This window comes from Nestor notabilis, unplaced genomic scaffold (genome assembly GCF_000696875.1).
Source record: "Nestor notabilis isolate BGI_N333 unplaced genomic scaffold, ASM69687v1 scaffold4029, whole genome shotgun sequence".
Taxonomy (NCBI): domain Eukaryota; kingdom Metazoa; phylum Chordata; class Aves; order Psittaciformes; family Psittacidae; genus Nestor; species Nestor notabilis.
In genome coordinates this window covers 38365-54020 of record NW_009944881.1, presented here as the reverse complement: position 1 = coordinate 54020, position 15656 = coordinate 38365, and the positions used below count along the sequence as shown (strand labels likewise).

At 47.0% G+C, this 15656-nt stretch overlaps 1 protein-coding gene across 1 annotated transcript in view; it reads right to left on the bottom strand.

Moving 5' to 3' along the window:
* Positions 1-288: 288 nt before the first annotated feature.
* Positions 289-15656, bottom strand: part of COL23A1 (collagen, type XXIII, alpha 1) — a gene marked incomplete at its 5' end in the record, with an annotated part of 50128 nt that continues 34760 nt past the window's right edge. The window contains 18 exons of the mRNA XM_010022620.1: positions 289-694; positions 1527-1565; positions 5540-5626; positions 6261-6314; positions 6778-6804; positions 7067-7120; positions 7207-7278; positions 7691-7717; positions 8482-8523; positions 9236-9307; positions 9641-9730; positions 10200-10244; positions 10507-10560; positions 11937-12014; positions 12478-12522; positions 13672-13734; positions 14463-14507; positions 15595-15621. Of these exons, the coding sequence (XP_010020922.1) occupies positions 692-694; positions 1527-1565; positions 5540-5626; positions 6261-6314; positions 6778-6804; positions 7067-7120; positions 7207-7278; positions 7691-7717; positions 8482-8523; positions 9236-9307; positions 9641-9730; positions 10200-10244; positions 10507-10560; positions 11937-12014; positions 12478-12522; positions 13672-13734; positions 14463-14507; positions 15595-15621 (924 nt within the window). The remainder of the gene's footprint in view (positions 695-1526; positions 1566-5539; positions 5627-6260; positions 6315-6777; positions 6805-7066; positions 7121-7206; positions 7279-7690; positions 7718-8481; positions 8524-9235; positions 9308-9640; positions 9731-10199; positions 10245-10506; positions 10561-11936; positions 12015-12477; positions 12523-13671; positions 13735-14462; positions 14508-15594; positions 15622-15656) is intronic.

The window sequence follows — 15656 nt, the reverse complement described above, 5'->3', positions numbered from 1 at the left end:
TCCTGCAGTAACAAAGTGCTTGCACATCTTCAGCCACAAGCCCAGGACAGGACCCAGAGGTGCTTCCTCTTCATAAAAAAGCAAGCTTTTCTTGATAGTAGTGGAAGTAACCACAGGTAGACGAGGTGGTTCTGTTTAGCCAAAGAATTGCCATTTCCATCCTACCGACGGCGGGTAGCAATGAGTGGAGCTTGGCTTTGTTTCCTCTGCAAGTTGCAAGTCCTCTTGGTTGACCAGGTGGTGCACAGCAGCTTCTGCCATTTCTAGGGCTGCATCCTTTTTTTCTTCTTTGTTTTCAGCCAGGTTTTTTCACCCTTTTAATGTGCATGTGCAATGCAAGTACAGAGTTGAGAGGCAAATGAGGGCAGGGATCTCTCCCTCCTTCATGCAAGTAAGGCACATGAGGCAACACACTGTCCAGTACTGTTAGTTCACACAGCAACACCAGCAGTGAACAATGTTCATTCCCAGCTACTGTCAGTGATACCTGTATCAAATCCTGGTGTTATCATGTGTATTGTATGGGTTTGGGAGCTTTACAATATTTTCAAAGTCCAGAAATGACAGAATCCAGTATAAAAAAAGGTCAATATATTACTGTTGAAAGGAGTTTTTTTTCCTTTTTTTATACAAAAATTAAAAAGATCCAAATATATCACATTATTTACATACTGTGCTTCATGCTTAGAGATCACTGAAAAAGAACACACAGACATTCTAATCAGAGAAACGCTCCATTCGTTACACTTACGAATCTTATTGTTAATATTACGAGGATTGACATTCAGATTTCTTTCAATATTAACAGTACCTCCAGAATACACAGAATTAAAACCTTTTATATGCTAAGGATGTGCTCACATTCTAACCAAGGGTTTGCATCAGTTAGTAACTCACTTGCTATTAACTTGAACTATGTCCATATACCACATGCTTGAAACTGGGTTAGTGATTCCACTCAGCTTCACTGTCCTACCCTTGCTGGAGGATGAGGTTAGAGCAGCCTACAAGTCTGGATCAAACCCTCATCTTATGGTGGGGACGTTCTCCTCATTCTCCCAGGCTGCCTTCAGTACTTAAAACCCCTGGCTGTTGTGAAATGGTATGAACTACCTGACCACCTGCACCCAGATTCACCGAGTTGAGCGCTGAAGCAGCAGAGTGGTGGTGGATTATAATTACAACGGCAGAAATTTGTTTGGAAATAAATGTGCAGCCTTTGTATAAGAGGTTCCTAAACTATCTGGCCCATAATAATTTGCTAGCCCGAGCAAGCCTGCAAAAAGGCATTGCTACCCCCAGTACTAACAAGAATGAGATTTCATTTTTGGTTCCTAACGCCAGCCTGCAGCTGTGGGGAACAAGACGTGAAGCTAGATGGAATTTTGCACTCCCAAGGCATGACATGTGTCTTGCCAAGCGTATAACCTGGTGCTTAAAGGATGTGTAGCAGTGCAAACAATCACCATGCAGCAAACAGAATCACTCAGGACCTGCTCAGGGCTTTACAATTACTAGTACTGTACCTTATGCCAACATCCTGCTACTGGCAGTCCGTCTGGTCCCTGCAAAATTGAGAGTACAGATTGAATTCCCATTGACATGGACTCAAGTGTCAAGACCCCAAAACCTGAAGCTCAATCTTCACCATAAAAGGTTTAGCCACACCATTAATTGCCATGCAAAACCCATTTACTGTATGTGCACAGAAATAAATATGCAGGCAATGTAACCCATGTGTCACTCACTGCACAAAACTGAATACACCCCAGGGTAAGAATAAAATAACCTACACTTCCTTCTTCCTTCAAACAAAAAGGAAAACGAACAAATACAAAACTTTGGAAGCACACTAAATTAACTTCAGAATCTGCTTTATAAAGTAGTGGGGTTTGCAGTCAGACATATATGGAAAGCATGATGTGGAAATGTATTTTTTTGTTAATATGAGCTTTTTAGTTTGGAGCAGTGATGTAATTTTCTTTTCTGGATGATATCCTTATTGTGTTAAATCTGATCCTGCAGTACTTAGTTCCTTTAAGAAATCTTGCTGAACTGATTGAAATAGGATGAGTTGTGGACTATGCAAAGGGAGTGAAAATATTTGTCTTGTTCTGATGGAGATACAAGAAACATACAGAAATCAAAGCCAGAAGAGCTTACTTTTCCAGGAGGGAAACACTGAAAAGGAAGGAGCCCCTTAGAAGAGAACGGACTATGTGTGACCAACTCTTTCAAGATACTTTAGCTGACTTGAGCTGCCTTTTCTGATGCTGGATTTTTTTAAGGCTCTTGGATCTCTGGTTGCATGAATTTCTGCATGTAGAGCTACAGAGAGCACACATGCACTGACCCTGCCCTCAGAGCCACCTCCAAGGTACCCAGGGGTGGAAGCCACGAGGATGCGCGCGCAGCAGAGAACTGCCGGTGCAGATACAGGTCAAAATGCATTTTTACATTTTTTACTGTAAATGTCAGTCATCACATTTTTTGTATTCTGTATTGATTTTATATGTAAAATAGCCTATGCCCAATAAAACAGATGCAGTGAGTAAGGTTACCCTCTCCAGATACTCAAGAGTGTAACAGGTCGAGTTATTTGCACGTGCTTTCCTCTAACATCAGTTAGAAAACACATTTTTCTGCTGACACCAGTCAGTATTTTGGGTCATAACTATTCCTAAAAAGAAGTGCAACTTGTCAGAGTTGTCAGGGGTGAAGGGGACAAGGTGCAGAGCAGTAGTTCAACCTAGATAGCTCCTGACCTGTTAAAGTGCATCCTGACACCAGTAGGCTCAGGGTTGATTTCTGCCCTGGGCTTTTTCTCCTTGCCTTGCACTCAAAATACTTACTGTGGCCATCATAAAACTCTACACCTTTCTATCATGCTTCACTTGAGTGATTCCAAAATAACTGTGTCACCTTCAGAAGAGCTTTGCAACCTGTGTGTAAGGCTCCTGCTCCTGGACTGAAAGCCATCACTGAGAACCCAGCAAGCCTCCACCATACAGCAGGGTGGAGAACGAAGATGACACTCCCAGAGCCAACATGCAACTAAAGCTTATGTACCCAAGCAGGAAGACATGCAAGTGTTTTACTAACTAGTCATATAGTAGGTTACATATTGGAGAAATCACCTACTGCAGTGCACAATGCCTTCAGTACACAATTTTCTATATAGTGTTTCTGTATAGTTAAGATGGGAGATACTTGGTAAATATAACATCTCTGGGGAGTAAATATGAAGAGTTGAAGCAGGCCTGCTGCTAGTAATTGGTTTCTTTGACACATATGAAAGTAATTTAACTTTTTGAAAGAGAGACAGCTTACTGCCCTTTTGTTTCTCTGAAGACAACTGCAAATCATCTAACATGCAGCATTTCCCATGGGTAAAAAAATGAAACTAAAACAATGACCTCTTCTAGCTAGTCGTGCAGAGCCCTTCTGGGGAGCAGAGCACAAACTTCCCTGCATAACCACTACCCTTCAACCTGACCTACATGCTGGCACCACAAATGCCCTTTAATGCCAGAGCAGTGACCCCTGCTCTGCAGAATTGGCCATTCATTTGAGGAAAGCTTTTCAAAACCCAGCTGGGAAGGCATGAGGGGAATCAAACTGGGCCATAGGTGCTGAGGAAAACCAGAACTAATTGTTAACATAAAGGGGAAACGTCCTCTAGTGTGATGTCTCATTGCTTACACTCCTTATCTAAAGTAGTTTTAACTGGGAGGAAGAAGGAAAAACAGCATCCTTGCCTAAATGCCCAAGTGAAACATCTTGTTCCAGCCTTGCTGCCTTGTGTCCTTCCTCTCCTAGAGGGATCCACTGCTCCGGGGGCTTGACCACAGCAGAAACACACACAAGCCATGCAAGAAGAGGAAAGAGAGCAGATACTGTACCAAAGGGCAGGGCACGCTCACCCCGTCCAGGCCTGGTAAACCTGGGTCCCTTTTGCAGCCTGCAGTGCTGTGATCTGCCTGTTTGAAAACATAACTGCTTGTTGGGAGTGAGAAAGGACACGGGAGTTACTCAGACGGACAGAGGAGGAGTGGTCCAGAACTTTACACCTCTATTTCTGATGACACAGCAAGTCAGCAGAGTGGTTTTATGGTAGGGAATTCACAGACATACAGAGCCTGTCATCTGGGAAAGATCTTCTATACACAAACCAGAGATTCACGTTTGTAACAGCCCAGTGTAAAAGATGAGGGTTAAATCATCCAACATGTTGAGGGAGGAAGGGGGATCCATCAGGAACAAAAAACCTAATTGTAGTTCACATTCAATCTCCAAGCAAAATAAAGCATAGTGATTGATGGAGCTTTTTTTGCTGGTGTAGTGGAGCTGTACAACAGCTTTGATTGCCATAACTGTGCTGGCGGGATGAGAAGAAGTCACTTTTAGACAAGAAATGGGGTTTTGGAGCCTGTTGCAACATGTACCTGGCACTACTAATTAGATGCCTCTGAACAAAGCCCTAACATCTACATTTAAGACCAGGTTGGATGAGGCTTGGAGCAACCTGCTCTAGTGGAATGTGTCCCTGCCCATGACGGGGTTGGAACTGGATGAGCTTTAACATCCTTTCCAACCCAAACCATATGATTCTATGATTCAAGTAGTTTCCAATCGATAAAAATCACTTTTTTCATCCTGCGGCCTCAAAGCATTTTAGAGAAAGGATCTCTCTGGTTTTAGTCACCATGTGAAAGCAGTGATGAAAAGGAGGTAGATTTTACCAGGCCAAGTAACTTGTTATAAACCAGTACAGGTTTTTCTGGGCCCTGTCAAAGGAAGGAGAGGTTCTGGAAATGGATGTGGGAGATCCACCTTCCTCAGGCTCAAACACAGGAGGTTTCCTCCTGGAAAGCCTCTCTGCACACACCGCTTCGTGGTGGACTGGGACGTCTTCAAGATGGGACAGATCTGAGCCATGAGCCGTTATCTCAGGTAGAGAAACATGGGGATGTCTCTTCTCCCAGAGGCACTTTTTGGCAGCCTGGAGAGCTCCAGCTCATCCATCACTTACCTTTGGCAGCACTAAGATGCCACCAACTCTGAACCACATCCCCACACAGGACAGCTAGAGCCAGGCTCACCCCTTGCTTGGTTTGTGGAGACGAAAGGGTGGAATCTTGCTTTCTAGTTGTCTCCCATCCACTGCATGGAGTTACTCCCTGATTTCCAATGTACGCAAAAGCCAGGCCGGCAGCTTCACCAGGGCACACTATCTCCCGAAGAGCATTACTGAAGCCCATTGTTCCTGACTACAATAAGAAGGTCTTTATACAAAGATTCTTTCTTTTTACTGCTATGGCTTGCTCCCATCTGGCCAGTGAGGAGCCCTTAGAGCAAGCAATGAGCTTCCAGCAGTGCAGATAAACCATTAGGAAAAGTGAGAAAACAATAACCATCTGCTCTGATTTACTGCAAAATAAAGAACTAACTGAACCCTCCCTCCCTTTCCCTGGCTTCAAACCCACATCTTTTCCATCCCGGCAACGCGTGCTTAGGGTGACTGAAATAAAGGACATACCACGGGGCAAGGCTGATCCAGTCCGGGGGGGCCTGGTTCCCCCTTCTGCCCTTTGGCTCCTTTTCTGCCTGGTATTCCTCGCTCACCCTGTTGGCACAGCAGGAAGATATCAGGAACAGGAAGGGAAACACCTTGGCTCTTAAGTCACACAGCACTTGCAGAATCCCACACCTCACCCAGAGTAGAGATGTTTGCACTAGTGTAACCACAACTGAGAAATGAAATCACTGTGGAAATCTTCAGTTAAAGCTGGGTGGAGATATTTTAATAGATAACTTGATAACAGAATGACTAAATGACTGGTTTCTGTTAGAAACCAGGTTGGTATCTGACAGTAAATGGAAGCACTAGCTTCCAGCACTGCCCCGTGCTCAGCTGGGCATCCCTTTATTTGAGGATCCCTGGAACAAAACCTTTGACTCTGATGCATTTTCAAGGTCTATAAACCCAAACTAACAATTCATTGCAACCTGGAGCTGTCAGGCTGCCCCATTTCCCCACAGTGCTTGTGCTCGAGGGGGACAGGATTGAAAGGACTTCCCAGTGGGTAGGAATTAACTGGATGTCCTGTCTTGTGCTGGGACCGGGCAAATACCTTTGTGCAAAAAAGGCCTTACAGGGGTGACCTGAGAAACACACCCAGGCTGGAGAGGGAACCAGCACCCAGGGCAAGAGCATCATCCTGCCCCCACAAGCATCTCTGCAGCCAGAACCCACTCACCTTCTCCCCTCTTTCACTTCTCTCTCCTTTCTCTCCTCTGAGACCTGGGAAACCCTGTCACAACCATTTTTAGATGGAAAAGGGCAACAAAAAGAGGTTGGTAAGTTTAGTGTGTGAACATCCCAGCATGACCTCAACATAAGCAATCTTCAGCAATCAACCCATCCTCCCATGGTGAAGAACATGATATTTTCTTCCTGATGCCTTGGTATGTCAGCAGTTTCTTGGGAAAGCTGGCGCTTTACCATACCCCAGTAACATCACAGCTATCAGAGAGTCTCAATTCACTGAGCCCAGTACAAGTACTCTCAGTTGGAAAGGGAAACCCCCACTGAGCAGTTACCCAGCAACTGGCCTGAATTAAGCCCTTTCCTACAGACATCATTCCATGGGCACTGTGTTTAAGGGGCAGCACTCTATACAGGGTTAGCTACGTACTTCTCTAACCATCTCAAGCAATTTGATGGCCTTTGCACGCATGTTTCTACATATCACAAGTAATGTTTTCCATACTCACATCCAATCCTGGCTCCCCGGGTTTTCCCTGCAGTAATAAAATAGTAGTAGTAAAATAAAAGCTCCGACATGCTGTATTGAGTTTGGTGTCACAGACAAACGTATACCCAATTGGTGAAGCACAGGGCTCACCCACCAACCCTTAGGGTTCAAGGGGGAGCCCCTCACCACACCACTGGGGTCGTGCTGGTAAGCCCAGCTCTGGTGGGACCCACTATGGGAAGAGTTTACAGCCCCTATTTTAGGATTATACCACACCACCACCACTGCTTCCCCACACCAATAGTTACCTTCTCTCCTTTGGTACCGGGTAGGCCAATGAGCCCGGGAGCACCTGGGAGACCCTTGGAGAAAAGGGAAACAGCATTGGGACAGCTGCTTTACAGGTTTCTGTTGATGGCCAGAAACGAGACATGGGAAGACAACTCACAGCGGGTCCAGTGTGGCCGTGGTCGCCCTTCTCACCACTGTCACCTTTTTCTCCCTTCGCACCATCCAAGCCCTGCAGAAATGAAATGGCATCAACCAAGATAGACCTGGCAGCTCTGCCACCCCGTGCATCCACCACCTCCTACCACATCTCTGGGGTGCTTAAACCCGCGCTGCTGCTAATGCCTTCCTCCTGACTACATCATATAAGAAGGTAGTTGAAAACACAGGTTTATGCTGTGGGTTTGGAAACCCTGACTTGCAATGTGCCAGCAGCTCTCAGGACTCTGTGCTGGAAGGAGGTTTAGGATCATAAATGTGTTCAGAAGGAAAAATGGCTTGTTAGCTGCAACGCCAAACTGCTCAACAGCATAACCAAGGGATGTGTTGTCACAAAAACATCAGTCCCCAGAGCCGACAGGCCTTTGTGAGCCTGTAAATAATGCACTGGGAAACAGTGGGTGACATTTCATTTATTGACTTACTTTAGGCCCCTGGATTCCTGGAGGACCCTGCAGGAAAGACAATGGTGCATTTGAGAAAAACACAGTTTCAAAACCAAAGCCCAAAGTTCACTTCCCAAACCATTTCTTGCTCAAATTATGGGCTGACAATGGCCAAATATTTCTTTTCAAGACAGGTGGCAGTTTATTTGGTTCTCTGACGTCAAATCAGGGGGAAGGGGAAATGGAAAAGAACATTTTGTGACAATAAAGCTCTGCAACACGAGCTCTGCTGAATGAAGTGACAGCAAGCTCTGGAGGGTGGCATCCTGCCACCATGGCCCTCCAAGCCTGGACACATCCTGGCCTTCCCGATGCCCTTTACAGCTCCTCAGCCTTTTGGAGCATCATATTTTGTAGCATTATAGGTACCAAACACTTGAGATATCTGCACCAAAACTGCTCCGTGTGCTCATCACCACTTGCATCCTCTCCCACTGCAGCTGATGGCACAAATCTTAATGACTTGGGCAAGCTTATGGGAATACAGACACTGTTGCGGTGGGGAACAGGCTTTCTCAACCCAAAACCATATGGTTTTCTCTTTTCCCCATGCCAAGGAACAGTTTGGTTATTTGCAAGACGTGCCATAAACACTGATGTACTCTCCTAAATCAGGCGCTTCCAAAGATAGCACACAATGCTGCAGCTCTTCCCTGATTTTGATCCCAGATCCGCAGCAGCCCACAGCAATTAAACAGAGCAAACCACCCTCGTCCTTAACTAATCACTTGTGATAACTCAATTGCACAAGCTGCTTCCCAGAGCCTTACCATAGGGCCGGGTAATCCGGGGGGTCCGGGCTCGGGTATGATCTGCAGAAGGGAATTAAAGAGCACATGAATGGGACACAGGGATAAGACAGTTTGGGAATGGAAACCCCACGTGGCCAGGATCAGGATTTAGTGCCCTCTGATTAAACAGCTTTAATCAAAATACCTGCTAATCAGAGTTGCTTGTAGTGTTTATAAAGAAGTGAATCTTAATAAGCACATGAATCAAGCTGGCCTCTGGAGTGAGAAGTGTGAGCCATGTATCTGCCAGTCGCAGAATGGATTTAATGGAAAACGATGCCATTCTGTGCACAGACCAGAGGGAACCAGCCCTTTTAGCTAAAATCCCCAAAAAATGCAGAACAAAATTGGAGCTCTCATATCATTAATTAAAAACTACCAAACCCCACCACTTCTGCTAAAAGAAAAAGGCATTAATAAGGAAAAAAGGATGCTGAAATGCTATAAAACTGCAAGGAGCCCAGTATGTTTTCAGAACAAAACGTAATTCCACCAGCAGCATCCAGTATCTCAACCATCAGTTCAAAACCTGAAGTAACTTCACAGTGCTGAGCGTGCAAAGTGTTCTTCCCACAAGGATAAACCCCATTTAGACACATCTGGAAGTTCTTGTAGTTGGGTTTTGCTACCCTTCATTATGCTGATGGATGTGGGACCAGCAACTCCAGCCTGCACCCCCTCACCTCGCCTGACCCCTCATCATGGAAGAGGCTTTATGTTGCCAAGATCTTACATGATTGTTCTGCAAACACGGTGACCCAGTGTCCCCTTTATCTCCTTTGTCTCCTTTTGGTCCTTCTGCTCCCTAAAAGACAGAAACAGAACACTAATGTGCAACACCTCCCAGGAAAGCAAAACCAAGAGAAAATGACATGTCTTCCTCCTAACTTGAGCAAAGCTCATGTTCATCCCCAGGGGACTGAGGAAGCATTTTCTTCTTGCTGCTGGCTTAGATCCCCTTCTGAACAAGCCGTTATCATCATTAGCAAAGGAAATTCAAAGCTCCTGCATCCTCCAGTGACATGATGTGGACAGGTCACTGCTTAAATCAGCAAACCCAGTGTTACCCTGAGCACTTGCAGACATCAGTACATAGAAGAACCAAGCAGCAAACGTACAGGGACAGAGAGGGACGTACCGGTGGACCCGCTAAGCCCATTTCTCCTGTCTCTCCTTTCTGTCCCATGATCCCCGCGCTGCCCTGGTCACCCTTCGCTCCTTTGGGACCCTGGAAGTTTACAGAAAACAACTTACTTAAAAGAAAACCATTCAGAAACAGCCTTTCTGCTGTTTGCCTCCATATTGCAGCAGCACGGGCTCACAAAACCAGATTTTAACATTAAAACTCACACATGCCGCTTTTGTGGGCACAGCAGAATTTGGCTGGGCCAGAGCAGGAACTGGAGCCACTTAGGGCTGGGGGGGTTTACAACAAGGTTTGATGTGTCTGATAAACGGAGCCCCTCTAGCTCGGCAGATGTGGCCACGAGCAGCATCTGCACTCTCATAGCTGAGCATGGGGCCATAGGCAAAGGGTGGTTAATGCAAGGAGATGCAGCTGAACGTTTTGGGGCAGAGCTTGCCCTTGGCAGGCTGAGATTTGCTTTTCACAGCGACAGCTCTCACAGACACACAATAAGCTCCTTTTCAACTCAGTTCCTGCGAGGTCTCACTTGACCCGGCCATGCCCCACGCACCTTCTCACCATCCAGCCCAGGCGGACCCGGCAAGCCCAGCTCTCCCTGCAGTGACACAAAGAAAAGGGAGCCCATAGTAAATGGAATCGGGAAATCATCGCAGGGAAGCATTTTCCAAGGAAACGAGTTATTCACATGTATCAGCTGTTGTTGTGGGTTTGCCATTGCCAGGCTTGAGAGCAGCAGTAAGAATGCTTCATAGGATCATAGAATGGTTTGGCTTGGGAGACACTTGCTACATGGAGAACCACTAATGACCACATCAGTCTATAGGAAACACTGTGTGCCTGGTAGAGGTTGGGCTCACCTTTGGACCTGGAGCACCTTGGGGGCCTGGTGGCCCTGGGGGACCTGGTGAACCCTGAAACACAGCAAAAAAACCACGGATGAGCATGATGAATATGGCACATAATCCTTGGATGAGCTGGGAGCAGCTCCCAGCCGCAATCTACAACAGACACTTGTGTGACTGGGGTTGCCTGAACATCATGATGAGTTCAGCTGACATGAAGTGACCAAGGGCCCCTCTGGCCATTCATGCAAAAGGAAACACAATTGGAGCTAGCTGGGGGTACTGGTGCAGCAGTACGTGCGGCAAGAGGCAAAATGCCTTCAGCTGGACGTGTGGCCCCAAATCTGATGGTCTCTTTTTGCATTCTCCCCTCTTCCAGCTGGCCTGGGGAAAAATCCAGCTGAAAACAGGGATAACCAGCCAGGGAGGTGCAGTTGAAGAGGGGAAATGAAGGAGTTCGGGTGAGCAGGAAGACCTTGCGCACATAAATAGGCTGGTTTTGCTGTGCATTGCTGGGTGTGGACACCACGAACCACCTTGAGACAAACAACTAACTCGGAACTTGTGAATTATCTCACGCAGCAAAACCTCATGTTCTCGCTCAGCTGAAAAACAAGCCAGCACCATCTCCTCAAGCACCTTTTTCCGTGACTGCACACTCAAATACAGTGACATTTAATCACAGCAGAACCCTTTGCAAAGCTCTGCCCGTGAGACAGGTCAGTGCACAAACACTGCAAACAGCTCACAAGCAGGAAAACGGGAATGTTAGTGAGGTTCAGTGATGTGCCCTTTGGCAATCTCCACATGCAGAACACGGGAGAGGGGCTGGGCCCGGCACATGAAGTCTCCAGATGTTTCATGGAGCCTCTCCAACCACTGCAATCCACAAACCCCACTCACAAAGCTGCGTGCAGACACCTGGCAAACACAGTAGTTACCATCACTTTGTGTATCCCTGCAGCCTGTTGTAAAACAATGAGGATGCGTCTCAAATATGTCTGTATTGATTCTATTCAGGTTCTTTCATCATAACAAAAATGGCAGGGTGCTGCTGGGTCGGGCAGGTTAGGGCTCAGGCACCGTTTCCCTTTCTCCTGCATCCCAACTGCTGCTTGCAAACAAAACCACTCCAGGGGATGCAGAGGGAAAACCACAGTTCCACAATGTGCCATGGGAATAACACCCCGCAACCCGCAGTGTTTTAGCTGTAATTTGGCTGCTCACACTCACTGCATCAGTTGGGGTTGCTTTTACCTGCAGAATATTAACTCACATCCCACAGCTGGACCCCACCATCCTGGTACCCAGCCTGAGCTCACAGCCTTGAGTGTTGCCATCGTTTTTCCTGGTACACCTAAATATCCTCAGCCCCAAGATGAAATCAGCTCTTGTCCTTTCCCATTAACCCACAGGAATCAGCATGGCACTGGAGCAGGGCTTACCTTGAGAGCATCCAGGATTCGGCCATCGTAGTCAATCACTACAGTGTCACCCTGTTCCCCTTTCAGGCCGGGGGGACCCTGCAACCAGGACGAATCCTATTTAGTTTTGCAGCATCTGAGAAGCAGGTGGTATGAAAGCAGAGACCTGACCCCAGTGTTTGGGGATCACCTTAAAACACCATTGATTTAATCCATTCCTAGTCTGACAGCTCTAACTGCCATCCAACCAAACCTTCATTTGGGTAATGAACACTTGTGCTTGAACACTGCCAGGGATGGGGCAGCCACAGCTTCTCTGGGCACCTTCTGCCAGTGTCCCACCACCTTCACAGGGAAGAACTACTTCCTAATATCTCCCATAGCAGCGTTCAGTACCTACATGTGGGTTTGTTTAAATAAGCATCATCTCTATTTTCTAGCACTGAACTGATCCTGAGGCGATTCAGCCACAGACTAAGCAGAAAGAGGTGGTGGGGAACAGCTCAGGTCAAGGCAAATGCACAATTCCAAACTGAAAAAGCAGAACCCTAAACATCCATACCCGGGGTCCGATGGAGCCAATTCCTCCCTTCTCACCAGCTTCACCCTGAAAAGCAAAATCACATTTTTGGTTCACAGAGACCAAGGGAAATACAGGGTATTCATCTTAAAACACTGCGACTACGTGAGATGCCAAGATATGTTTTAGATTAAGAAACTATGGCACCAACAGGGAACTGCTTCTAGCGAAAAAACCAGGTTTGACTTCAGATCTAATATATTTTGCACAAAATAACATTGCTGTGAACTAGTTGACAGCAAGAAAACATCTCATTGCAGATGAGATGGAGCAGAGTGGCCTGCTTGGGGCTGAGCATCAGGTACCCCTGTAAGGGTGATGCGCGGTGCTGCTCCCCAGCTCCGCTGTTTTCTCGGAGCGTGCCAAGCTCCAGCTCTTCATGCTGAAGCTTCACACGGCTCCACCTTTGCTTTAGGCTAAACTCTGCACGTTTGGAAAGTTTCAGCTGACGCGTTTAAACCGTCTTTGAGCGTGAGTTTAAGGAAAAGGGCTGCGGCAAGTTTCCTCCCCTCCATTTGCTGGTCAAATTAAAGCCCTCTGGAAAGTGGAAAATGGTATAAACAGAAGGACTCTCCATAGGAAAACTCAATTCAGCAGATACCAGGGGAACAAACACTGATAATGTGGTTTTAGGAAAACCATCAATGGCTAAGGGCCACCTGCGCCCGTGTTTCCTCATCATATACAGTCGCTTGCCCAACGAGGAGCCATGACTGATACAGAAACACATCCTGCTAAATAAGCAGCAGCTGAGGAGGGAATTAACAGCCCACGAGTGCTGTCCAGGTCTCACCATCACCATTTAACATATCAGTATCTCTTGTTGCATTGCTTGGCAGTTAGGAAGGTCGGTACAACAGGATGGCACATAAGCGCGCTGGGCTTTGAAGCGGTGCCGCGACCGTCAGTGCATCGGATCAACATGTGAGCAGAGGGTTAGGTCTCTTGGGGAAACCCAGGCAATTCAATAAAAACCACCTTAAAAACTTACACGGATCTCTGCTCAAATGCAGCTTTCATTGAACTACCTGAAAAACCTAAAATGCTTCTTGACATCCCCCTGATTTGCTTCAGTTTGGGCAGTTTATGAGCCTTTAGAAGGCACCCTCCCTCAGCTGAAACCCTGTGCCTCAGCAGTGCTGCGCCCAGCTTCCCAGCTGATGGGCTTTTACTTACCTTGGGTCCTGGCAAGCCATCTGTGCCATTCTCTCCCTTGGGACCCACGCTTCCTTTTTCTCCCTGAAGACAAGACAATTTGGACAAATGCTATAATGGGTAGGACTGAGAATGGATTTATTCAGGTTACAATTGTCTTGCTTTATCTTTACTTTTACACATGAGTGAGCAAAGCTCTCCTTCTAGCCTGAATACATCACATTGCCTAGGTGCAAAAGGGGAGGTTTTGAGATAAAATGAAGTTTTCTGGCTTAATGGCTGCACGTGGGAGGTTCAGCCATAAAGTTAGCTCCAAACCCACAGCATCTGGGAAAGGCTCCCATGGAGACCCCCCCTGCATCCACATCCCAAACCCCAGCTTCAGGCCAGCCCCAGCAACACTCCTCAGTTTAGTGCTGCAAGAGGAGCCTCTAAATGGCGATTCTCTGCCATAGTCAAGTTGTGTCTGCAAACTTCTACGAAGAGCTGCTGTGGCAGAGGGATGGATTATGCTTCTCTTTCTCATTTACTTTTGTTCTTTTCCCATGTGACAGAATCACAGGATGTTTTGGGTTGAAGGGACCTTAAAGCTCATCCAGTTCCAACCCCTGCCACGGGCAGGGACACCTTCCACTAGAGCAGGCTGCTCCAAGCTCCTGTGCCCAACCTGGCCTTGAACACTGCCAGGGATGGGGCATGTCAAGGTAGAAATGTGCTTCTCAACCTGCCCCAACTGTGATACTGTGCCAAGAAAACACATAGTCAAGATGCTGCCAAATATTTACATTAGATGGGCACAGGGCAGAACATACCTTTGGTCCCGTAAGTCCTGGTTCCCCAGGGATCCCATCATCACCCTGGTGACATAAAAAGTGAAACACAAAGAGCTTGTACACACTCATCATAGGATCCAACACACCATTTGACCCCCACTCAGCGTTGCATGGACCCGAGACCCACTCAGGTTGCAGGAGAAAGCTACAGGAAGGAGCCCAGGAAGCTCCAGCATGGTCCCCTGCTCCCACCCAGCTCTGCTTCCCCTGCTCCCAGGAAGGTGGATGGGATCTCCCAGAATTTCCTTACAGCAGGCTCTGGGGAAGGCGCAATCCCCTTGTTAATGGAAATTAGATATTTAATCCATTCAGACTTGTTTTGGTCCCAAAGACCTCCTGCAAGCTGCCACCCATCCTTACAGACTTCATCAGCACACCCATCTGCCAGCTGTCCTTGTTCCACTCATCACGCTTCATTGTTGTCTTGGAGTAAACCCACTCCATAGGTGCTGAAGAGGTTAATTTTACAGGCCAGTTATGAACTGGCCACGTCTGTTTTGGGAGCAAAGCAGTAAGAGGGAAAGGCTGGGGCCTATCAGTGCTTTGCTTCAGTTAAAGGCAGTGATTTACGCACTGCTCGATGGCACCACCAGAAGAAAACATGGAGAACCGGGGCACGCAAACCTCCTGCAGTCTTCAACACCCAACCCAAGCAGTGTGCCTGTCCCTACGAGAGTGGCAATCCCCATGAGACCGAGGTGCTGTGTGCTGATGTCTGCCCCAGGAACCTCAAACCCATCACGGGGACAGATAACAGCCCCAGGCGCTTCTTGGTTCAGCTCGAATTGTTGGAGAGAAAGGGCTCAAGACCTACTGCTTTGTTTGGCATTTGCTACTTCATTCTTTGTCTATTGGGCAGATGTGATTGCAGCTTCTGGCTTGCTCGTGGTAATAAAAACCAGGCTGCAGGCACAGCCATGCCCATGCTTTGGGGCTGCTTGGGAGAGAAGCCCCAGGGAATACAAGGAAGTGCTCAGTATGGACAGCCACGACCATGGATTCTCCATTGGTCTCTGGCAGTGGTTTCCTCAGTTGAGCACAGAGCAGAGCAAAAGGAAATAACAACAATAAAACATATACATTTATATCCATATAAAAATCACTATTTTACCTTTTTCCCTTGGATACCAGGCTCACCCTTCAACAGCAACACACACAGAGGAGAAAAGTTTA